Source organism: Anabrus simplex, chromosome 2 (genome assembly GCF_040414725.1).
Source record: "Anabrus simplex isolate iqAnaSimp1 chromosome 2, ASM4041472v1, whole genome shotgun sequence".
Lineage (NCBI taxonomy): Eukaryota > Metazoa > Arthropoda > Insecta > Orthoptera > Tettigoniidae > Anabrus > Anabrus simplex.
This window is the reverse complement of record NC_090266.1, coordinates 171136551-171163356: the sequence shown is the minus strand read 5'-3', so window position 1 is coordinate 171163356 and position 26806 is coordinate 171136551. Positions and strand designations below refer to the sequence as shown.

Below are 26806 nucleotides of genomic sequence, written 5' to 3'. Positions count from 1 at the left end.
TTACTAATTTGTGTTAAATGTTATTACTGTACTATTTCTCTTGCTGAGGACATCGTAGCCCTTGAAATTCTGCAAATCAATCAATCAATCAATCAATCAATCAATCAATCAATCAATCAATCAATCAATCAATCAATCAATCAATCAATCAATCAATCAATCAATCAATCAATCAATCAATCAGTCAGTCAGTCAGTCAGTCAATTCATTAATTAAAAAATAAATAAAATTAGCTTCCTTCCCACACCTAGCCCTTTCCTATCCCATCGTCGCCATAAGAGCTATCTGTGTCGGTGCGACGTAAAACAAATGGCAAAAAGTAAAAAATAAAATAACGTTCGCCACAAGCCTGTCTACGTTGGAATAATTTGCTGGCACTTCTTCACAAATTCTATGTACGCCATGCGCTAGGCACATGACATGTACCATTTCAGAGTAAAATACCTTCAATGAATTACATGCTCGTAACATAGCATCACTTCAAAATAAAAGCACATTATCATGTTTTATGTCTCAGGCCACATAAGAAACATAGCACTATCAAACAGTTTGAATATCGTCGAGTAATTGGTCTTTCCTGATACTTCGGCAGTCAATAACATTTTGAACGTGGTCTATCCAATTCCAATGTTCCTATCAGAACGTTGGCTAGATAGCATCCGCCAGCGTCAGTGGTCTCATAACTTCTTCTCACGAGTACCGCACCTTATTTCATTTAATGTTTCTTCGTAGCACTGTGGTAAATAATTCTTACGTAAAGTCGACTCGTCTAGTATTTCTTGATTTGTGTTTTTTTTTTTTTTTCAAAAGTACACTTAATTTTGAATTTGAGAGTTAAACTCTTGAAATATTTGCTGGCACTAACACGTCACACATCTCCGTTACTAAACTGTGAGGGCTTGGTGGATGTCGAAGCAACAGTAGGTAGCAAGCGTTGAACTGCAGGTTTCTTTGATGATCGCTCAAGAGCACCCACATACTTCTCGTGACCAATATGCTGCGTTACAGTCAACAGTCTTTCAGCCGATACTTTGGTTTCGCATAGCTTACAATATAGTATGCTTCTGTCTGTAGATAATACACCATCACCAAACTCGGTTACTAATTGTTTGAAAGGAGCTGGCACGTGTGGTTTAATTTTAGGCATTTTCAAAATTGGTACTGGAATGTTTCAGAGTACTGCACGATGTGATGGTGGTGGTGATTATTGTTTTAAGAGGAAGTACAACTAGGCAACCATCCTCTATATAACACTAATCAGAGGGAAAAATGGAAGGGATCCGACACTTAGAAAAATGAAGATATCGGTCAAAGAAAGGCAAGGGCCACGAAGGGCGTGAAAATGAAAGACTCCCTAGCCCTCGCAAACCTAATAGCGTCGGGGTCGAAAAGAACAAGGGTTGACCAAGAGAGGTCGGATAGGATAGATGAAAGTGAGGAGCCTGGCACAAGTAAGTGGAAGTAATGCTAGGACTCAGCTAAGGGCCCCGTGGTCGCCAACCCACGCTCCAAAGTTCAGAGCCCCTGGGGCTTGCACGGTGTGAACCGTGTGTGAAACTGAGGCAATACTGTTCATGGAAAATCCACACCTTCCCCTTCCACTCTAACGTTTACAGCTATAAGTGTCAGAGAAGTCTTGGCGACTCCAGGGAACATTCCAGACATTCCAGTCCCCAAATAACATGTTCCCTGGAAAAGCGAGTGTAGGCCTGTATTTGTGCAGCCATCTAACCTTCAGCGCCGAAAAATGCCAGTTACTGCATTCTTCTTCTTCTACCGTTTTTCCCACACCTATGGGGTCGCACATGTGGATTTGGCCTTCTTTTACAACCAGATGCCCTTCCTGACGCCAACCCTATATGGAGCGATGTAATCATTATTGCGTGTTGGTAGTGTAGTGTGTTGTCTGAATATGAAGAGGAAAGTGTTGGAACAAACACAAACACCCAGTCCCCGAGCCAGAAGAATTAATCAAACGTGATTAACATACCTGACCCGGCCGGGAATCGAACCCAGGACCCTCTGAACTGAACGTCTCAACGCTGACCATTCAGCCAAGGAGTCGGACTGCCAGTTACTGCATTAACAAAATAATTTAATGTTGAAATGTTTTATTTCAATATTTGCATAAACAGTTACTTAGGGCGTTCAGACGTAATTTCATAAACTAACACGGTAACATGACAAAACGGACAAAATGTCTTAAAGAGACAAAAGTCTCCAAAATATCAAATTATTCTCCAAAATCAAATAAAATGCTCTTAAAATTAAATAATACATCAAAAATGCTAAATAAAAAGGATATATGTGTAACACAGATGCATTGAACTAAGTAAGTGGAGCATTACACCAGGCCACTTAATAAAAAGGTGACATGTCATCTACATTCGGGTCCTAGTCATTAACTCAGATATCATTGGAGGGTATGGAAACCAAAGGAGAGAGACTAGATATGCTTTTCCCGAAAATTGGGCCACCGTACTTTCTAGTATCCGCTGTCTACATACAGTTCACTGCCAATTTTCGGAAGACGTTGAAAAACCCGGAACGCAGTTCGCGGCGAATGTCTGGGACTTCAAACCCCTACTACACCACGACCTACTTGTCCAGAATATGTTTCGTCTTCGAACTAGACTTGTAAATAGTCTAGAAATAGAGCCGTATTAAGCTTAGTTTAGCTGGAAGGGCGTGGGTTCGATCCTCGTCCGCAAGGCGAAAAATTTAGGCACGAGATAATCACTTGTAAATAGCCGATGGTCACGGGGTTTACTCAGTCTGCATCAAAAAAGAGTACCAGGTTAATTCCTGCGGAGCAGGTGGGGGGTGGGGGTGAGGGGAGTGGCCAGCTATAGAGCTAACCACTTCCACTCCTCCAGGGGACTTCATGACTTGCATGGAAATGGATTTTGCTTTGCGATCTAAAAGACGTCCAAAGCCAGTACACGGTAGCGGAAGTAAGGACGTCATGCGATTCTTCTTCTTCTTCTTCTTCTTCTTCTTCTTCTTCTTAGTATTATTATTAACCGTTCTCAAAGTGGGACGTGGAAGGTAACATCGTCTCTGGCTTCTCACGTATACTCCGGGCCACCCTTTGATCATACTGAAGCGGGAGTAACGTCATTGGCTCGCCACACTCGCCTTGGTTGCCAAATGAACCGGCGCGTGATTGAATGTTGTACTCCAACACTACAACACAGCACCGCTCACCGGTTGTGACTTGAGCACATTTGAAAGAATTAATGCATTAACGTATTCGTATTAGTGGAGCTCCATACCGCCGATGCTGTTTTAAACTTAATAATGATCGTAACTGCACCCACGTGGTAAATACGTCTGCTGAATAAGTATGGCACTCCGCATTGGCTACACGTAACTCGTGCTGACAGAAGGCACGTAACGCGCGCCCTCTTGCCCCTCTCCAACCATGTGACAACACCGTAGGCGTCTCACCCGCGTCTCTCCCTGGCCTATGCCCTCTTTTCCGCTTTATTCTGCTCGGAAGGTGGCCCGGACAAGGGTCGCTATTCGTATCACTAGTAATGCAAGTGGAAGTTTTGGAATTAAAATTTATGTACCTGAGGTTTGGATTCCGTGTGAAACTGGCAATCCTGTGACTATGACCACTATATCAAGTCAGATAAAACTCCATGCTTGCTTGTATCTCAAATATAAGCCACGCTGCGAAACGCGAATTTAGGGAATTCGAAGACTGAGTAATTGGTGTTTCTCTTATTTGCAAGGAAATATTTATTTACTTGTTTGTTTGTTTGTTTTTTCTTGTGTGCACGCACATTTTTTTTGCTAGGGGCTTTTACGTCGCACCGACACAGTTAGGTCTTATGGCGACGGTGGGATAGGAAAGGCCTAGGAGTTGGAAGGAAGCGGCCGTGGCCTTAATTAAGGTACAGCCCCAGCATTTGCCTGGTGTGAAAATGGGAAACCACGGAAAACCATCTTCAGGGCTGCCGATAGTGGGATTCGAACCTACTATCTCCCGGATGCAAGCTCACAGCCGCGCGCCTCTACGCGCACGGCCAACTCGCCCGGTGCGCACATTTTTAATAGTGCTGACATTAGTTAAGAATTCCTTTGCTGGCAAGATCTAGTGTTTGATGATGATGCTTGTTGTTTTAAGGAGCCTAACATCTAGGTCATAGGCCACGGATGGTACGAAATGAGACAAAATGCAATGACAAAATAAAAATCCAAAATCCTCCACTGACCAGAATTCAAAGCGTGAGGACGAAAAATGAACGGATGGATATGAAGTTAAAACAATCAGTGGAGCCGACCCGCAATGTCTCAGTCTCAGAAACTGACGGAAAACAATAGTAATACTGACCAAGGGACTGCTTCTGTAGCTCAATACTGAATCGATGATACTTGCAAGCTAAAGGGGTCCAAAATATAGGTCATCGGCCTCTCAAAATGGTACTTATCGCTTGGAAAGTAGAACCATGTATTTGACATGGTGCGGTACTAATCAAAAGTATCGTAGACTCGCGGTATTCCACACATTATGGTACTACTCACAGGTAATGAAATTCGCATATGTAATACAGACCTATGGTGTTTCACACATAGCGGCGCCATTTACAGGCAACGCAAACCTATGGTTTTCATCACATAAGTGTACTAACCACAGGGACTCGTACCATCCCGTGGTGTTGCTTATATAGTGGGTACTAATCATAGGCAAGCCAGAACCCTGGTGTCGCCCATATAGTGCTACTAATCACAGGTACCGAAAAAGTCTGACCGCACGGTGCTCCTGATTGCTACTAATCACAAACCTATTTGGTACCTAACATAGTGGTACTACGCGCAAGCAATAGCGACCCATGGTGTTCCCCGCTGGTTGTACTAATCAAAAGTAATTTCATGGTTCTAATCCAATCATCCCTTGGTCGCCCCTTTTAGTCGCCTCTTACGACAGGCAGGGGAAACCGCGGGTGTAGTGTACATGTGCGTCCCCCACCCGCAGGGGATAGTGTATTTGGTCCGCGAGAGGTATTTTATTTCCTTCAAGTCCGCCAGCAAGCCGGTTAGGACCCCCTACCCGCCACCTGGGACGCGCCACGTGAGAGTATCACCTCTCACCCTGCTACGCCAGCGTAGTAGGTTCGTGGAGAGCTAGCCTTAACCTGTTTCAGTCTCACCCTTGGCTTTCACGGTCACGACGTGAAAGTGACGGAGATGTATGAGTGATGCTAGATAGCCATACCTTGTGCAGCCAGTCCCTGTCATAAATGGTGTGAAAATGTCGTTTATAAGATCGGTTGGTGCATGCATTTTAGTGGCCTTGGCAGATTGACATGTAATAGCATTCTTTGGCTCGGTGAGGAAAGCAACGGGAAACCATTTCACTCCTCGTTTCTCTAGTATGCCTCATCAGTAATGTCTAGGCCATGTATGACAGCTGATGGCGGAACTGTAGAGGATCCAACCAGCCTTCGGGCTGAATACTCAAAGTAGGCCTACAGTACGTTAATTAAGACTTTGCTAATTATGTGACAGAAACTGCTATACTGTACTGTTTGAGCATTAGCATGAAAGTTAAAAGATTTATTAGTGTTGGTGAGACAAATTAAGCGAGTGTCAAAGGCTATGATGAAACTCTAAAACGTGCAGATCTCTTAACGGTAATACCAACTGTACGCACGTTTTGCGAACCACAGTGTACAGTGGCTCCATTTGTAGACACTTATACAGGATCTCTCATATACATTAAGATCGTCGAAGCGGCGTTTTTACTCTCCGATCCGTAAGCTGCAGTATTGGAGGCGCGCGCATAGTTCTTGACCTTGCAAGCAGCCTGCACGTGTTCGACCTGGGAAGCATCAGTCGCCAGTCTGAATATCAGCTGTTAACATGGTGAGACGTTATCAATGCAACACCGTAGCTTCATCTTAATGGTCTTGTGTACAGTCATAACTCTCGCTATTGGTGGGAAAACAAATCCTAATGGTGTTTATCAAGTCCCTCATTATGATAGGAAAATTGGTGTTTGGTGTGCTGTTAGTGCAAGGCGAATAATTGGGCCTGTTTTGTTTTTTCGAGACGGCAGTAAAGGCAGAGAGGCACCAAGATGACATTTCGACGCCATTCTTCCATCAGTTAACGGAAGAAGAAAAGTCGCGTGGGTGGTTTCAACAAGATTCAGCAGTGGCGGCTCGTGACAAAATTTTTAGGGGTTTCACAACATTTTTGTTCATGTCTCAAATCAGCAAAAAAGTAACATAGGTACATAAATCATTTCACTAACAGTTCCTTGTACGGTTCCTTCTTCACAAATACTTTGGTAGAACCCTTGTAACCGAGGATAAATTTTATACGAGACTAATTTGTTAGTGTAGAACAAAAGTAAAATTCACAATAACTTTACTATAAGTTACTGAGATTATTGAAGGATGCGAGTACTATTCTTGGTTTTCAAACAGCACGAATTTCACCTGGGTGTTAGTGTAGAACCAAACCAAACCTCATGGCCTACCAAGCGACTGCTGCTCAGCCCGGTGGTCTGCAGATTACGAGGTGTCGTGTGGTTAGCACGACGAATCCTCTCGGCCGTTATTCTTGGCTTTTTTGACCGCCATCTCACCGTCAGATAGCTCCTCAATTGTAATCACGTAGACTGAGTGGACCTCGAACCAGCCCTCAGATCCAGGTTAAAATCCCTGGCCTGGCCGGGAATCGAACCCGGGGCCTCCGGGTAAGAGGAAGGCACGCTACCCCTACACCGCGGGCAGGCTGTCTTAGTGTAGAACAGTAGCAAAATTCATAATAGCTTTACTGCACTGCGAACACTGAAGGATGCGAGCACTATTCCTGGTTCTTAAACAGCACGAAGTTCACCTGGATATGACGAGAAGCATAGAAGGAATGTGTACCGCATTTACCGGTAAATTTTTTAAAATAATTATTTCCGAATTGACCCCAATAGTCTCCACATTATCTCGGTTAGTCAGGTTCTACTGTTTCATGTGGTAATTATTCTCATTTTGCAAATTATAGCCACTACTCTAAACAAGTTAGCATGCAGTACAACCAGCAATACTAGATCATGCTTATTTAAATTATAGGATTTAGATTAGCAACTCACGTAAATGCTGATTATTTGTACAGGAAAGCAATCCTTCTGTCCTTCAATCGCGCAAATTTCTCAATCACTTTACGATTGAAGTCACTGATGATGTTGACAAATCTCTTCTCAATAGCAAGCATAGCCAGCGCTGACAGTCGTTCTCCAGTCATGGTGTTCCTCAGAAACGTTTTAATTCGTATTCAAAGTAGAAAAACACCTCTCGGGCTCCGCTGTCGTAATTGGGGTTGTGACAACGATTCGGAGTAATTCGCATACTTGAGGAAATGTGTCCCTATCTAGTTCATTGTCAAGCAGAAACTGCAACATGAAAATGGCCCCATCATCTTTCTGAAAGCCATTTCTCATATACAGTACTTCTATTCAGTCTTCAGCTGTGTCTTATTTAGGCAGGGATACATATGCGCCACTGCATTCAGTTCTCTTTCTGGAAAAGAGTCTGAATACACACCAAAATGCCTATTCAGAATTAGGGTACTAGCGAAATCTGCCGGTAATGTAATGCAATAGTAGCTCCTGGGAGGCTGTGACTAACCATAATTGGGGAGGTGGCGGACCCTTGTGGTCAACTGTAATACTGCCACTGGGTTGAGGGTGGCTCTAGACGACAAGGCACGTACCTTACCGTGCTCCTCGCTAATGGGAATATCAGTGCAGAAAACCATGACGTCATCTGCTTTGCGCATGCGTATAGTCTTCAGCACAATAGCGCATTATCCAGTGTGCTCGCTGCACTGTCAGTCAAAACGAACAACTGTCGGTGTAACGGAGCTACGATATAAGTCGATTGTCGAATGCTTTCGATCGATTGTCGAAATCAGGTCGAAAGAAAAGAATGAATGCGTAATTTGCGCGATATCTACCTTCCAACCCTCTATTTGTGTTATTCCATCCTTAATACTCGATCCTTTAGTTGTTGTGTTCTATCGTCTGTCCTTCCGAATTGTAGACCCGTTCCGTATGTCAAAGTAGAAGACGCCAAGGTGGGTCACTTCGGCGTGAAGATATAGTACCTTGTGTCCCCGTGCTTACTCCTATGTCTATTACCCTTACACCCACACGATGTAATTTTCCACCCATACCAGTGATCTTTGTCCTGTGTAATAAAGTCTTTCTTAGTCACCATAACTAACTGTTTCTGAGTGTTCTACAGTGTTTCATTTACAAAGTATTGGAACTGGGTGTTAGTTATATACAGAGCCCAACCAAATATCAAGAAGAAGAAGAAGAAAACTGGGTGTTCACGTGCTCCTGTGCTCCTGAGAGCCCACCGCCACTGAGATTCAGCCCCTGCTCATAGAGCAGAAGATTCCCTTCTTACAATCTCGGAAGTGTTTGCAGACAAAGTGATCATTGCTGGTCTATTTCCCCCTCGTTCTCAAGATCTAACAGTGTGTGATTTTTACTTGTGGGGTAAACTGAAACAAAAAGTTTATTGAACAAACCCTCACACATTGGAGGAACTGAAAGAAAACATTACGAATGAAATAAGAAAAAATGACAGTGGCAGAACTCACTCGCGCCAGACACATTGCCTTTATAACCCTGGAAGGACGACACTTCCTAGGTAAGTTTCATGTAAGATTGTATACACGCTTAAAGCTGTGCAGCCGCGCGCGACATAAGTTCGGCTGAGACAGCAGCTGCCGTAGCGCGGAGTACAATCACCGTGCGTTCGATCTGAGTTTATATGAGAGACCGTGTACATGCTCCCATGAGCATACGTGTGATTTTAATAAATCTGTTTACCGAGCAAGTTGTCTATACAGTTTGGGTCACCTAGCTGTGAGCTTACATTCGGGAGTTAGTGAATTCGAACCTCCACTCTCGACACCCCTGAAATCGTTCTTTTCCGTGGTTTTCCATTTTCACACTAGGCAACTGCTGGAGCAGCACTTTTCTTTAGGCCGCTTCCTTTCCGGTTCTAGCTCTGTCTTAATCCCATTGTCGCATAAGACTTGCCTGAGTTGGTGCGACGTAAAACAGTTAGCATAAATAAATAAATAAATAAATAAATAAATAAATAAATAAATAAATAAATAAATAAATAAATAAATAAATAAATAAATAAATAAATACATAAATAAATAAATAAATACAGTAAATAAATAAATAAATAAATAAATAAATAAATAAATAAATAAATCTCTCTCTGCTATTTGCTTTACGTCGCACCGACAGAGATATGTCTTATGGCGACGATGGGATAGGAAAGGCCTAGGAAGTGGAAGGAAGCGGCCGTGGCCTTAATTAAGGTACAGCCCCGGCATTTGCCTGGTGTGAAAATGGGAAACCACGGAAAACCATTTTCAGGGCTGCCGACAGTGGGGCTCGAACCCACTATCTCCCAATTACTGGATACTGGCCGCACTTAAGCGACTGCAGCTATCGAGCTCGGTAAATAAATAAATAAATAAATAAATGCATACATGCATGTATACATAAATACATAAATAAATAAGATGCCAGTAGTTTTTCTGTGTTGTTTATATTTCTTTGTTAGTAAATGCTGATAGTGTTCTTAATGTTATTGTATTACCTTGCTTCTTTCAGAGTCGAGAATGGCTTCAATTGAAGGTTCTGGACGTCCAGCCAGATCTCACGCTGCTTGGCGAAACACTTCAGGATGCTCTGGAATATCAAAGAGCTCACGACGAGGTGTTACTGCAACTCCAGGTAGGAGAAAGGGAGGAGAAAAATAATTGAATATTAAATAAACATATTTTTCTTTTGCTGCTTGTTTATCTGTGATCGACTCATTGGCTTAAATCAGGGGTGTAACGTTAGGGCCTGCAGTGCAGGTGGACCCGGGCCGTTAAGGGGCCCCGCAGATTCATCGCAAAGAAAATAAAAATTATAAAACCCAGTGGCGTGCACTGAACTCAAGCTACCCCAGCGCTGCTGGGGCAAATAATTTTGTATTTAAGTTCTTTTATTATTCCTTAGAACGTTTCTTTATCAAGTTAAACAAACTGAAACCAGCTAAGTCAAAGGACAGCTGTCTCGATAACTAGAGCCATGCACGGATGCAGATATCCGCGGATATCCGCGAAGTTAGTGTCTTGGCGGATACAAAATGCATGGCAGTGCGGATAATTTTGCTGAGAATTTCTAAATAATGAAGTTTATTGATTTTCACTCAGATATACTCTTGTTTTTGCTTGTGGTTAGGCGACTCGTGACATTGGTATGGGAGAACAGTTATATATAAAGAGCAGTGAGACCATAAAGCCGAAAATCTGACCTAAGCCTAACTGGCTCATGTTCTCAGTTAATGGAACGAAGGTCAATACGTCGGTAGTAGTCGCAAGAGAAAGTCCCTGATGAACTTGTGACTGTAGGGGTTCTGGTGCCAGGTGTCATGCCTATTGTATACGTTAACAGATCTATCCGTTTCAATATCTTAGTTGTAATATACTGTAGTTAAATATTTAAAATATCCACGGATAACCATTTTGCGGATGCGGATAGCCATTCGCGGATGCGGGTGTGGATGAAGGCAGTGCGGGTGCGAAGCGAATTCGGATACTATTTTGTATATCCGCGCAGGGCTCTATCGATAACCCTTTCGCTCTACCGCAGTCCGGCGCGATAGAGCAATCCCAGCGAAACTCTAGTCGCATGAGGCGGGGTGATAGCTGTTGTTCTCGCTGGACAACAGAGGCTAGAGGAAAAAACAGTATAGCCACTTGCACATAGTCTGGTGTGGGTTACTGTAGTCACGCCCTAGTTCGTGAACCATGGGCAACGGCTGAGTGGTCTAGTAAGTGGTCCTGAGAGTCGGGGTACCAGTTGCTATGAAATGGGAGTGGGCATCTCGGATATATTCTGAGTCATGGCCCTCCTTTGTGCTCAGGCGCCTAGGACTATACCGTCCACCAGTGGTCCCTAACCCGTTAGAGGAGAGATCATCACTTGGACTATGTGTAAGTAGGGTAGCATCCTGCTTCATGAATTTACCGAGCTGAGAACATTTTAAGCAAGCCTCGGACCAATGGGAGTAACGGAGTCCCACTTCCATTTGACAGGCGAGGGACTCCTTGGAAATAACTTGGCGAACGAAATGGAATTCGATGGGGAGCTATCAATATTAATGGGGCTTATGGAAAAAGGAAAGTAGATCTGGCTGAGTCAGCAAAGAGGATGCATCTGGATGCAATAGGAGTAAGTGATATCCGGGCAAGGGGAGATAACGAGGAAGAGATAGGAGATTATAAAGTGTACTTGACGGGTGTTAAAAAGGGAAGGGCGGAGTATGGGGTAGGACTGTTTATCAGGAATACTATTGCACGCAACATTGCTTCTGTTAGGCACGCAAATGAGCGAATGATGTGGGTAGATTTGTCAGTTGGAGGAATTAGGACGAGAATTGTGTCAGTGTATGTACCATGTGAGGGTGCAGATGAGGATGAATCAATCAATCAATCAATCAATCAATCAATCAATCAATCAATACTGATCTGCATTTAGGGCAGTCGCCCAGGTGGCAGATTCCCTATCTGTTGCTTTCCTAGCCTTTTCCAAAATGATTTCAAAGAAATTGGAAATTTATTGAACATCTCCCTAGGTAAGATATTCCAATCCCTAACTCCCCTTCCTACAAATGAATATTTGCCCCAGTTTGTCCTCTTGAATTCCAACTTTATCTTCATATTGTGATCTTTCCTACTTTTATAAACGCCATTCAAACTTATTCGTCTACTAATGTCATTCCACGCCATCTCTCCGCTGACAGCTCGGAACATACCACTTAGTCGAGCAGCTCTTCTTCTTTCTCTCAATTCTTCCCAACCCAAACATTGCAACATTTTTGTAACGCTACTCTTTTGTCGGAAATCACCCAGAACAAATCGAGCTGCTTTTCTTTGGATTTTTTCCAGTTCTTGAATCAGGTAATCCTGGTGACGAGTTTTATGAAGCATTGAGTGACATCGTAGTCAGGGTCAACAGGAAGGATAGGATAGTGCTACTGGGTGATTTCAATGCGAGAGTTGGAAATAGAACTGAAGGATACGAAAGGGTGATTGGTAAATGTGGGGAAGATATGGAAGCTAATGGGAATGGGAAGCGTTTCCTGGACTTCTGTGCTAGTATGGGTTTAGCAGTTACGAATACATTCTTCAAGCATAAGGCTATTCACCGCTACACATGGGAGGCTAGGGGTACTAGATCTATAATAGACTATATTTTAACAGACTTCGAATTCAGGAAGTCTGTTAGGAATGTATGGGTTTTTAGGTTTTTTTGATGATACAGGCCACTATCTGATCTGTAGTGAACTTAGTATCTCTAGGCCTAGGACAGAGAAATTGAAATCTGTCTGCAAACGAATAAGGGTAGAAAATCTCCAGGACGGGGAAATTAGACAGAAGTACATGGATATGATTAGTGAGAAGTTTCTAACAGTGGACTGTAAGCAGGTTCAGGATATAGAAAGAGAATGGGTGGCATACAGGGATGCTGTAGTAGAAACAGCAAGGGAATGTCTAGGAACGACTGTGTGTAAAGACAGCAAAAAGCGAACATCTTGGTGGAATGATAAAGTGAGAGCAGCTTGTAAACGTAAAAAGAAGGCTTATCAGAAATGGCTCCAAAAAGGGTCCATGCAGACAGGGAATAGTACATAGATGAAAGAAACAGAGTGAAACAAATAGTTGTTGAATCCAAAAAGGAGTCTTGGGAAGATTTTGGTAATAACCTGGAAAGGCTAGGTCAAGCAGCAGGCAAACCTTTCTGGACAGTAATAAAGAATCTTAGAAAGGGAGGGAAAAAGGAAATGAACAATGTTTTGGGTCATTCAGGTGAACTCATAATAGATCCCAGGGAATCATTGGACAGGTGGAGGGATTATTTTGAAAATCTTCTCAACGTAAAAGGAAATCTTTCTGGTGGTGTCGCGAACAACCAAGCTCATGGGGAGGAAGAAAATGATGTTGGTGAAATTACGCTTGAGGAAATGGAAAGGATGGTAAATAAACTCCATTGTCATAAAGCAGCAGGAATAGATGAAATTAGACCTGAAATGGTGAAGTATAGTGGGAAGGCAGGGATGAAATGGCTTCATAGAGTAGTAAGATGCATGGAGTGTTGGTAAGGTACCTTCAGATTGTACAAAAGCAGTAATTGCACCTAGCTGTAAGCAAGGGAACAGGAAGGATTGCAACAACTATCGAGGTATCTCATTGATTAGTATACAAGGCAAAGTATTCACTGGCATCTTGGAAGGGAGGGTGCAATCAGTGGTTGAGAGGAAGTTGGATGGACACCAGGATGGTTTCAGACCACAGAGGGGCTGTCGGGATCAGATTTTCAGTATGCGTCAGGTAATTGAAAAATGTTACGAGAGGAATAGACAGTTGTGTTTATGTTTTGTAGATTTAGAGAAAGCATATGACAGGGTACCGAGGGAAAAGATGTTCGCCATACTGGGGGACTATGGAATTAAGGGTAGATTATTAAAATCAATCAAAGGCATTTATGATGACAATTGGGATGCAGTGAGAATTGATGGTAGAATGAGTTCTTGGTTCAGGGTACTTACAGGAGTTAGACAAGGCTGTAATCTTTCACCTTTGCTGTTCATAGTTTACATGGGTCACCTGCTGAAAGGTATAAAGTGGCAGGGATGGATTCAGTTAGGTGGAAATGTAGTAAGCAGTCTGGCCTATGCTGATGACTTGGTCTTAATGGCAGATTGTGCCGAAAGCCTGCAGTGTAATATCTTGGAACTTGAAAATAGGTGCAATGAGTATGGTATGTATAAAAATTAGTCTTTCGAGGACTAAATTGATGTCAGTAGGTAACAAATTTAACAGAATTGATTGTCAGATTGGTGATACAAAGCTGGAACAGGTACATAATTTTAAGTATTTAGGTTGTGTGTTCTCCCAGGATGGTAATATAATAAGTGAGATTGAATCAAGGTGTAGTAAAGCTAATGCAGTGAGCTCGCAGTTGCGATCAAAGGAAATTACTCGGACGAAACTATCTTTACATCGGTCTGTTTTCAGACCAACTTTGCTTCTGTGGCGACATTTAGTAAATTCAGAGAGGCTTGCAAACTGAAGCTGAAAGGCATATTGTTTGTATGTATTTATGGTTTTCGGCATATATGAAGTTTTTGGGAGCGATTCATTGATGGCACGTGTAGAGTATATCTTTCGATATTCGCGGGATAACATTAAGGTTCCCCAGCATGAACACAGAGCCAAGGGCGAAATACAATAATTTTGAATTTGATAGCTGTGTACGAGTGGGTTTACCTGTAATGGTGGTATATTGAAATTTTGTAGCCTTCCTCTTGGATTTTATAGGTGAAGTTTTTGCGAGTTCTGTGGCAGTCTTCGTGAATATAACAGTGGTATACGTCGTGTGAAATATTCTCCTTCGTTTGTCGTTGCTGTTCCTACGCTCAGCAAGCGAGTGAAACCGTCAAACTTCGACGACGGAAAAATACGTGCTAAATTTTGCTCATTCTGTTTAGGTTAGGCTTTTTAAGTTAAAACAAAAAACAAAAAGGTAGTACCAGTATATTTATGTGAAAAAAATGACTGTATTATTACGAAGCGTCAGCGGATGAAACTGTAAGCGCATTGTTTAAAATCAGCTGTAGCGTAAGTTATGATAGTGCCGTCATTGTCGTGAATATCAATTTCGAAATATGTGCGAGTTTGTGACTGAAAATATTCTTATTCAAGTGAGTTATAATTTCATAAGTTCTTTAATACCTACATTGTCTTATTTATTTATTTATTTATTTATTTATTTATTTATTTATTTATTTATTACCCGATCTGTTTGCTTGTTATATTTTCACTTAGGCCTACTTACCGAGTGAGTTCATAAAGTAGTAATGTTGGCCTTAGAGAGAGTGGTGGAGCTGCAATTGCTTTTAAAAATATGCACCGAGTAATTGGCCGTGCGGTTAGGGTCGCTAAGCTGTGAGCTTGCGTTCGGGAGATAGTGGGTTCGAACCCAACTGTCGACAGCCGTGAAAATGGTCCTCCGTGGTTTCCCATTTTCACACTAGACAAATGCTGGGGCTGTACCTTAATTAAGGCCACGGCCGCTTCCTTCCCACTCCTAGGTCTTTCCTTTTCCATCGTCGCCATTTATCTGTGTCGGTGCGACGTAAAGAAACTTGTAAAAAAATGCTGCGTGGGTAACGAATGTGTTCACCGCACGCCACTGATAAAACCAAACTCCATGGCGCAACAGCACCGAAGGGCCTTGGGCTACCAAGCGACCGCTGCTCAGTCCGAAGGCCTACAGATTGCGAGGTGTCGTGTGGTCAGCACGATGAATCCTTTCGGCCGTTATTCTTGCCGCTAGCTCCTCAGTTGTAATCACGTACGCTGAGTAGTTGTAATCACGTAGGCTGAGTGGACCTGGAACCAGCCCTCAGATCCAGGTAAAAGTCCCTGACCTGACCGGGCATCGAACCCATGGCCTCCGGGTAAGAGGCAGCCACGCTACCCCTACACCGCGGGGCCGGCATCCTAATGTCACTCCGCACAGAAATGGCCAGGGCAGTTTTGTAGAATCAGTCTAAATAGTTTGTTTTACAATTTGTACCTAGAGGAATTGCCATTTGGTTGCATCTAGCAACAGTTATTACAGCTGTATTGGGTGTAACACAGCTCAGCTCCTCACAAAAGATCTGCACCAAATTATTTAAAAATAATTACAGCAATGAAAATTGATACCAAAATATCATGTTTTAGTTATAAACTCATACTTTCTTGATGAATAGTGCATCTGAGATCGTATTATGCACAAATTTTGCTGAACATTGAATTCTTTATTCACACATTTATTCGACAACAATGTAGTCTATAACGCTAATAAAAAGGTGTAGTCACATCAGTCAATTCAGCTGCGAACGAGCTCTATTTGCGCGAAGGCTTATCAGTTGTACTGATTGATATTTTTCAAACTTTTTTGAACAGTTTTTTAAAAATTTTGTTCGTATTTTCTCCTGTGTTGTAATCGAATATCATTATAACTGAGACTTTTGTATCGGTTAAAGAGTATAGTTTCGTGGTTACTGTAAAATTAAACCAATTTTAAGTTCGCACAACTAAGTGGTGTATGGTTCAGCAGCTTAGCGGACAAACCACGGAGGCAGCCAAACAAAACATGTGTGTTCGAGTCATCAGTCCATAGACTGGTTTGATGCAGCTCTCCATGCCACCCTATCCTGTGCTAACCTTTTCATTTCTACGTAACTATTGCATCCTACATTTGCTCTAATCTGCTTGTCATATTCATACCTTGGTCTACCCCTACCGTTCTTATCACATACACTTCCTTCAAAAACCAACTGAACAAGTCCTGGGTGTCTTAAGATGTGTCCTATCATTCTATCTCTTATTCTCGTCAAATTTAGCCAAATCGATCTCCTCTCACCAATTCGATTCAGTATCTCTTCATTCGTGATTCGATCTATCCATCTCACCTTCAACATCCTTCTGTAACACCACATTTCAAAAGCTTCTATTCTCTTTCTTTCTGAGCTAGTTATCGTCCATGTTTCACTTCCATACAATGCTACGCTCCACACGAAAGTCTTCAAAAACATCTTTCTGATTCCGATATCAATGAAACAAAACATATTAACATTATTTTTTTAATAATCTTACAATAATGAACAATCCTTGTTTATATAGTTTGACAATATATTGCGTATTATTTACGTTTTGTAATCACATTTATATTAGTTATTCGTAAGTTTTACATTTTATTTGAGAGGGCCCGAATTTTTATTTTGGCAGGCGGTTCTGTGTCACATACGTTACGTCCCTTACAGTAAGTAACACATGTGGGAAACATTTCCATCGTCCGGCGTATCTAAAGAACTATCGCAATTGAAGGGATGCTAAAAAATGGCGATACCTCTATTATTGTTTATCTGTCGTCGTGTTTGGGCAAAATGACGAGGAAAAGCAGTGAGGGTTCATAGATTGCTGATCCACGAAGCGAAAAAGACGATTATGAACCAGAATTAAATGAAATGGCGGATAACTTTTAGTGCCTGGAGGGTCCGAGGACATGTTCGGCTCGCCAGGTGCAGGTCTTTTGATTTGTAGCCCGTAGGTGACCTGCGCGTCGTGATGATGATTATGATGATGATGATGAAGACGACACATACACCCGGTCCCCGCGCCAGTGAAATTAACCAATTATGGTTAAAATACCCGACCCTGCCGGGAATCGAGCCCGAGACCCCTTTTAGCCATGGAGCCGGACTACAAACCACGATAAATACTTGCCAGAAACTGTTCTTAAATGTCCACTTGATCAGCTTGTTTTTAGTTTGGTGTGCGGATCGCGTATTGAATTTTGTTTAAATTGCTTAACGCCACATTAACTCATGCGAGTGGCGGGCTGAGAAGCTTAGAGGTGACACAGCACTGGCCTTCCGAGCCCAACTTGGCAGGTTCGATCCTGGATCATTTTGGTAGTATTCGAAGGTGCTCAAATAAGCCAGCCTCGTGACGGAAGATACACTGGCGCTTGAAAGAACTGCGGAGCAAAATCCCGGCACCTCGGCGTCCCGGAAAGCCATAAGAATGTAGCCTAGTTAGTGGGTCGTAAAACCAGTAACATTTACTCATTTGAGTTTTCAGCGATGCTGAAATGGAAAAGGACTAAGTCTGGGATAACAGACGTGTCATAGGCGTGCTCCGTTCACGTGGGTTAGATTTCCCCATCAAGAAGTCAAACAATTTGAAAATATTTTGACTGTCCTGAGGTTCACTCAGTCTAACCAAGGTTAATTCCCAACCACTGCATACCAATTAATTCAGAGGTTACGGATAGTGGGAAACTCTCTCTTCCACTATTCCAAGGGCGTTCATGGCCTCTTGATGGCTTGGCTTTGCTTTGCTAGGTATAGTAAAGGTGATGGTCATGTCTTTGCTTAAAGTACAGGCTCGGCATTTGTCTGGTGTGAAGAAAGAAAGTACGGGAAACAATCTTTAATGCAGCAGTAGCCAACTCGTGCGGTTTGCAAAGATCAAAGTACTATTGACATATAACTTACACTAGTCCAATTGTGCTAGCAGTCGAAAATGTTCAATTTTGAAGTCTTATAAAAGCTAATAATAATGATATGTTACAAAGAATTTATCATTGAAATTGTCAATTTGAATATAAAGGTAGTTCTAGTTTTGGTCATCAGTATTACTGACGACATAGCATTTCGCCTTTGGAATTGCTACCTTGGAATGGACAATGCACTTGTCGGCGGTAGTTATCCTTCTTTTGAAGTTAAAAAATCACGTCATCTTTTTTATGTAAGTCATGACGAATCTGTAATTTAGTATAATTTCCAATGTCTGAAATGGATTATTGCGTCATATCCGCCGTTCAGCTGACAATAGAGGCACGCAAGCTCGTAGTCGAGATGAATGACACGTTTTTTTTTTTTGCTTTCCTTAGCGAGCAACACATCGCATGCATTCAAAACTTGACCATTAGTGATGTTTCTAAGCTGCAACTTGGTTCTTTTATCTCGACCTGGCATATATAGTAGTGAAAAAAGGAAGCTGAAATAAATGGAAGTTATATAACACATGCTAGGTCCGCAGAAAGCAGTCAACATGTATTTTAAGATCGGGAAACTAATTCTGAAATAGGCCTACTGTGAGAAGACAGCAATAAAAACATATTTACTAGTATATTAGGTATGATAGAGTTAATGCTATTGCATTCTTACAACTGCTACTTATCCTTTAATAATAATAATAATGATAATAGTGGGTTTACATCCCACTAACTAAGCTTACGATTTTTGGAGACGCCGAGGTGCCAAATTTTGTCCCGCACAGTTCTCTTATGTACCGGTAAATGTATCAACACAAAGCTGACGTATTGAGCACCTTCAATTACCGCCGGACTGAGTCGGGATTGAGCTCTGAGCCACTGAGTCCTGCATACTACTGTATTTATCCTTTTTTTAAACCAGAATAAGCGAAGAATCATAGTGAACACATGCAAGTGCTCACCTTTCTAAATTCACATCTTTTTCCAAGAATCATAAACTATGGTTCAAGCACAATCAACACTTTCGACAACAAGTGAATTATGTGTTAAAAACGTTTATTATTACTGCTCCTTGTTCTTCTTGTTTTAATATACACTATCCGTCCGCTGTTTCGTTGAGTAAAACTGTGTTACTCTGACAAAGTTTCCACAACCCCAATGAGGCGTCATCTTCTGTGCCGTAACGAGCGCGGCTCGTGATATAAGAAAACGATGAAATATGCGTATAGAAAAATTAATTAAAACAGTTAACACACCTGAATATCTAGTATAAAATCTGTTTTAATCGCTGGTCACTTGTTTCGTGCACATTTATGGTCTTGGAGGTTTTAACTGTTTGGTCAAAAAATCTCTTTATAAAGTAAACATTTATTTTTAATACAGAACCTCAGTTCGTCCACTTTCACACGACAGAAATTTCTCTAAATTCACGAATACAACTGAAAATACGTTAAAATAAAATATGACTGTAGGTAACTCCTCACTGTTTTATTGTTAAATGCGCATTCCTAGTAATATACTCAAGAGCGCGAAATGAACTATCTCCAGAATTCACGAGCACGAGAGTTGCAACCCACCACCAAAATATGGAGTAGGAAAAGAAACCCGCAAGGTCCGGCTCCATGGCTAAATGGTTAGCGTGCTGACCTTTGCTCACAGGGGTCCCGGGTTCGATTCCCGGCAGGGTCGGGAATTTTAACCATCATTGGTTAATTTCGCTGGCACGGGGGCTGGGTGTGTGTGCCGTCATCATCATCATCATTTCATCCTCATCACGACGCGCAGGTCACTCCCGGCACTAAAAGCCATACGCCATTTCATTTCAGGATATTGGTCATTGACCTCGTACAGTACAAGTGTAAAGGCACAAATACCCATTTCTGGTACTGGCATCATTCCAATTATGACTACAAAAAAGGTGGCAAGTGGATGTCCCTGCTCGTGTTAGAGTGAGTCGGAGTGACGTCTCCAGAGACTGAAAAATGTTCAGGGAGGCAAAAAGGTTTGCTGACCGACAACAGATTGGACGTCCACGCAAAACAACTCCCAGGGAGGATCGGTATTTGTTGCTTTCTAAAAGAAGCTACTGCCACAACGTGCCGCCAGGTCCAGGACTTTTAAGTTGTCATTTCATTTCATCTCATTTCGTACCATTAGGGACCGAGCTCGATAGCTGCAGTCGCTTAAGTGTGGCCAGTATCCAGTAACCGGGAGATAATGCGTTCGAACCCCACTGTCGGCAGCCCTTGAAGATGGTTTTCCGTAGTTTCCCATTTTCACACCAGGCAAATGCTGTGGCTGTACCTTAATTAAGACCACGGCCACTTCCTTCCCACTCCTAGCCCTTTCAGTCCCAACGTCGCCGTAAGACATATCTGTGTCGATGCGACGTAAATCAACTTCTAATATATATCTAGTGTAACTGGAAACATAAGTAGCATTTTCTGATCGTTTTAAAATTAAAGTAATGTTAAAATAGGTTAAGATTGAGTGGCGTAGTCACAAATTTTCTGTTAAATGTTAAATACTACCAAGCTGTAGTGGTACGAAGATGAAGGAAGGGACGCAGTTTGATTTCAGTACCCGTCAGAATCAAGTACACTATAGTGTAAAACAAAACATTAGCACATGGCCTAACCGGTGCCGCACGTAAATTAATTAATTCAGCTTTGGAATGTCGCTCATCCTACTGGACTAGTGACGTAATGAAATGGCGTATGGCTTTTAGTGCCAGGAGTGTCCGAGGGCAAGTTCGGCTCGCCAGGTGCAGGTCTTTGGATTTTACACCCGTAGGCTACCTGCGCGCCGTGATGAGGATGAAATGATGATGAAGACAACACATACACCCAGCCCCCGTGCCAGCGAAATTAACCAATGATGGGTAAAATTCCCGACCCTGCCGGGAATCGAACCCGGAACCCCTCTGACCAAAGGCCAGCACGGTAACCATTTAGCCATGGAGCCGGACACTAGTGACGTAAATATATGTTAACGAAGTGATAGAAAGTTGATTATGATTACAGCGAGCTCCTTTATGGCTTTCTAGTCGTTTATTTGGTATAATTTGGTTCTCCGGCAGTGTTTCTTGCATCGTTCTGGTGACTTCATTGGAATTGTCAATAGGATACGACTTCATTGTATTTTCCTGGATCGATGAAAGTATGCAAATGAAATTTTCAGGTAGTCATTACAGCTTAAAAAACAAAATAAAAGTTCAAACATAAAATGAAAATGTTTATTTTCAGCTTATATCGCAGGACGCTAGAGCCACCCTGTTTGTTTAATATTTTAGGCGGATGTCCCCATCTCCATCGGGATTCGTACCTTGGTCGTTTGTGTGCAAAGCCAGATGAGCAACTGTACTGATCACGCCCTCTCACCCACCCCCGCCCAATAGCGAAAGTTCAGAGATGAAAGCAGGACGTTTTTAAAGGTTTCAGCTGTCATGTCGCAATAATTCTCCTTTATAAATTGTGTATGTTCATATCACCCCGCGACATTCTCATCGATAACCAGCCGTCACTGGAAAATATTACTTCTATCAGTCAGATTCCTTGACCAGGGCCAAAACCACGCCAAGTGACCAAGAAATTCCTCGAAACCGGAATCTCTGAATGAGCCGAAGTCATTTCGCCACCACACAGTACTCCTGACCTCAAGTCGGAGGTATATTGGTATAATATAGAGGTATAATAATGAAGTAAATTGCTAGCATCCGAGTCAGTAATTTGTACACTAAGCAAGCGGCTGCGCGGTTTGGGTCACGTATCTATCAGTTTGCCTTCGGAAAATAGTGAGTTCGAACCCTACTGTCGGCGGCATTCAAGAGGGTTTTCCATGGTTTCCCATTTTCACACGAGGCAAATGCTGGGGCATTATCTTAATTAAGACCATGGTCGCTTCCTTTCTACTGAGCGAGTTGGCTCGCGGTTAGGAGTGCGCAGATGTGAGCTTGCATTTGGGAGATGGTGGGTTTGAGCTCCACTGTCGGCAGCCCTGAAGATGGTTTTCCATGGTTTCCCTTTCCTATTCCGTCGTCGTCATAAGACCTATCTGTGTCTGTGCGACATAAAGCAAATTGTAACAAAAAATGTAAAAATGTAAACATTCATAATTTATGAGTAGAAGTGCTTATGAAGTAACGGGTTCTTGAGATTAAAGGTGTACCATGATGCCCTAAGTACTAAGGCGACTAGTGGCGGCAACTCACAGCGGAGCATACGGTGCCACTAGTTGCCGCTACTTCTCACTGTCCACTCCAGTTTTTTTTTTTTTTTGCTAGGGGCTTTACGTCGCGCCGACACACAGATAGGTCTTATGGCGACGATGGGATAGAAAAGGCCTAGGTCCTAGGAGTTGGAAGGAAGCGGCCGTGGCCTTAATTTCATTCATTATTTGCCTGGTGTGAAAATGGGAAACCGCGGAAAACCATTTTCAGGGCTGCCGATAGTGGGATTCGAACCTACTATCTCCCGGATGCAAGCTCACTCCAGTTTGATCCAGTTCATGTAATTTAGGAAGTCCTGAATAACAAGCGTACTGAGTTCATTGGCAGATATGAGTGCAAACGTGGAAGAAGTAGCCTTATTTGATTAAGAGTCCGACTCGTTGGCTGAATGGTCAGCGTACTGGCCTTCGGTTCAGAGGGTCCCGGGTTCGATTCCCGGCCGGATCGGGGATTTTAACCTTAATTGGTTAATTCCAGTGGTTCGAGAGGCTGGGCGTGTGTAGCGTATTCAACATTAGAAATCATCCTAGGTAGGGCCCTCATCTTCACAGATATGCAGGTCGCCTAATAGACCGTCTACTAGAAAAAACCTGCACTAGGCCTCTCGGGAGGCCATACGCCATTAATTAATTAGATTAACAGATGAACAAGTGAAACGGAAGACCTCACATATGGAGTTGAAAAATACCCCACGATTTGGAACGCTTCAGTCGATGAGTATGGAAGAGTGAACGAATAAACGCATGGCGTACCATTATATTGAGGTTCTTCGCGAGTTTGATGACAAAACACCAGCAGAGAGAAACGAGATAAGTAAGCGTTTTCCTTATATTTTACGTACCACCTTTTGTTAATTTGTTACAAGAAAACTGAGTTTAGCAAAACAATTCTGTAAATTACCGAGTATATTCAGAAAAGAGTATTTCATTCATTATTTGCTTCAATTATTTTTATTGTAGTGAAAAGTTTCAATCATGAAGGAGATTTACATGGTAAGCAAGACAGCAATAGAATCGATCATCACTACTTAAGTTATGTTATTAAAAAGAGCCCATTGGCAAAATGAAAATTACTAAACGCATGTAAAGTACAATTGTGTTTTTGGTGTCCATCTATGATCTGTATAGCACTCAAGACACAATACTTATGTCTCTAAATACAATCCATTTGCCATGAAACTGCACCTTCCTCACTGATAAAGTAGTTGGCAAACTTGTCTCGTAAATTTCTGGCAAGCCTTGATGTAGGTCCTGAAGCAGGGCCCATTTCAAACAATCCATCTACTGTCAAAGTATCTTCGATTTGAACACCATACCTCTCTCGTACAAAATTATGCAAAACACAACACACTTTCACTATGTCCTTTGCTAGTGTGGTGTCAACATCCACTGGTCTATGGAAAATATGCCATTTGTTTGCAAGTATTCCAAAGGTACATTCAGTGTACCTGCGTGCCGTTGAAAGTCTATAATTAAAAGACGCGTTTCTTTACACTCAGAAACGTGCCCGCATATGGTCGCAGTATATGACGGGAAAGACCAACTCCCTCATCAGCTACAAATACAAAGGGCATTGACTCATCAAATCCTGTGTACGACCTCTGTGGTGGAGGATGCACCTTCATTGCTCTTACCCTGCTTTTATTTATCTTTTTCTTTTGGATTAGCAAAGCAAGCAGAAGCAGTTCCTCACTCATAAATACCATTTAAGAAATGGGGAATAAATAGACCTGTTTTCCGTACTGGCGATCGGCTGCCGCCACCGATCGCCGCCACTAGTTGCCTCGTATGAAAGGGGCCTAAGGCCAATTACAGACAAATAGTAACTGAGAAAATACTTCAAGGAAATATAGGAAGTAGAATCATTTGTTCACAGTCCTAAGACTGGCTAGTGCCATAACAAAAAACCAGATTATCCTGTCATTTGCCAATTCTTCATTAAAACATAATTCTTTGCCTGGATGTCAATTAGAATTTGTTTAAGGAAGGCATTTCCAGGTCTTCCTCGTAGATGTTATCCTAGATGTTTTACTAGCACCATGCACTAATGCACTGCCACAGTTCTCATAGGACAGGAAAATGTTTCAGACGTAATGATGACCTACTTCAAACGTTTAGATCTACATGAACTGAGTGCAGCTTACGGCCAGCAACAAACTTCTCACACTTCTGATGGAAACGTATTGTGATATTCTACAAAAATGACTTTTTTGGCATAATCTTCGTGGAGAAAGGAACCCAATCATTAGTTAGGTCGTTTATCTGCATTTGAGCCGGGCTGAGTGGATCAGACGGTTGAGGCGCTGGCCTTCTGACCCCAACTTGGCAGGTTCGATCCTGGCTCAGTCCAGTGGTATTTGAAGGTGGTCAAATACGTCAGCATCGTGTCGGTAGATTTACTGGCACGTAAAAGAACTCCTGCGGGACTAAATTCCGGCACCTCGGCGTCTCCGAAGACGGAAAAAGTAGTTAGTACGACGTAAATCAAATAGCATTATGATTATTATTATTATTATTATTATTATTATTATTATTATTATTATTATTATTATTTTTCATCTGCATTTGATTGCATTTCGAAGGTGGTGTTCTCTTCGAATTTGTTCCAGATAGTAAATTAGTACACTTGACGCTGAGTCTGCTGTACTCTTGCACATCGAACAAAATTAATTCCACACAAAATCTAGGATTTATGTTGAACAGAATTACTACTTCATTCAGTAAAAGGGTCAAGTTGATGTGTCCTTTGACTTTGAATTGTTCCAGCCCATGACATGGTCTCTTCTTACTAGACGGTTTGGTAATCTTGAGGACATCATCAAATCTTGTGCAGATTTTTCTCCTTCAAACCTAACTGACGGCTATCAATCATGCCATATCATTAATTAATATGGATAATCACGGTGAGTTCCTCTTTTTACATGTTGCTTTACGTCACACCGACACAGAAAGTTCTCTTTATTTTTAATTTTTACAAGTTGCCTTACGTTGCACAGACGCAGATAGGTCTTATGGCGACGATGGGATAGGAAAGGGCTTGGGGCAGGAAGAAAGTGGCCGTGGCCTTAATTAAGGTACAGCCCCAGCATTTGCCTGGTGTGAAAATCGGAAACCACGGAAAACCATCTTCAGGGCTGCCGACAGTTGAGCTCGAACCCACTATCTCCCGAATACTGGATACTGGCCGCACTTATGCGACTGCAGCTATCGAGCTCGGTGCAGATAGCTGTTATGGCGACGATGCGAGAGGAACGGGCTAGGAGTGGGAAGGAAGCGGTCGTGGCCTTAATTAAGGAACAGCCTTGTGTGAAAATGGGAAAACACGGAAAACCATCTTCAGGGCTGCCGACAGTGATTTCTAACCCATTATCTCCCGAGTGCAAGCTTACAGCTGCGCGTCCTCTGGCGCACTGATGAGTTCCTAGTATAAATTGAAGGATTTGACACCATTTGCTATCAGCCTGAAGTTCAGGTATTCATGACACGCTCTGGAGTAACCACAAATGCTGGGCCCTGGAACAATATGTAATGCTAGCAAAGAGTTGTGTGGAATTCAGGGAAATTTGTGGCTTTTATTTTCAAGAAGAATGATAATTTATTCAATTGTTAATATGACCATAGAGTACTAGCTTATTAAGATATTTTACCGACGTTGTTATTCGTGAAAGAAATTCTGCGACTGGCGACTATCAGTCATGCCCTGCCACTAATTAATATGGATAATACATGGTGAGTTCGTAGTATAAATCAAAGGATTTGAATGGACTGTGTGACAGCTCTTGTGATCAATGAAAAACACTGTCACTATTATATTGTGTTATGGTTAGGGTAACAATGCATTTATTCCAGTGAGGGGATCTTCTAAGGAATATTTGCTTAAATTGGGTATTTTATTTCGAAGCAATTTTTGAGAGTTCTTAAATGAAAAAAATGAATGAGTGAAAACAGAGAGATGATAAAAATCGCACCGTTGAGTGGGTGAGGTACAAGAAGATCAGGGCGTGGCTTCACTCGCTCACTTGGGCTGTTGCTGCAGATTTATTTATACGGACGCGTGTTTCGAGACTGGGAAGTCCGTCGGTTAACTAAAAATAGCTCCTTCCTTTCCATCTCCAGTTACTTGGTTCTCTATCTACTCCCTGGAACATGCCGCCTTTTATGGGGGATGTAAAGCGCTGACGTCACCTCCACACGCGAGGGTGTAAAATCACTATAGTGTCAAGTACCTCTGTGTGCGTGTCATTGAAGTTAGCTGGAGTACTCAGGGTTTCTAATTTTAAATTCTCATTATAAACACGTTTCTTTGCCCCATGTAATGTGAAACATACACTTCATGGGCTGCATTACTATGAATACATGTCCTTGTTTGTGGCGTTTCAGCCTCAAATCCTCAGGTTAATTTTTATCAATTCTTGACATGTTAGATGTTAC

At 42.2% G+C, this 26806-nt stretch overlaps 1 protein-coding gene across 2 annotated transcripts in view; it reads left to right on the top strand.

Moving 5' to 3' along the window:
- Positions 1-26806, top strand: part of LOC136863973 (titin) — a 982878-nt gene that overhangs the window by 671793 nt on the left and 284279 nt on the right. For both annotated transcript variants that reach the window (XM_067140442.2, XM_067140441.2), the window contains one exon: positions 9656-9778. In XM_067140442.2, coding sequence (XP_066996543.2) covers positions 9656-9778 — 123 coding nt within the window. The remainder of the gene's footprint in view (positions 1-9655; positions 9779-26806) is intronic.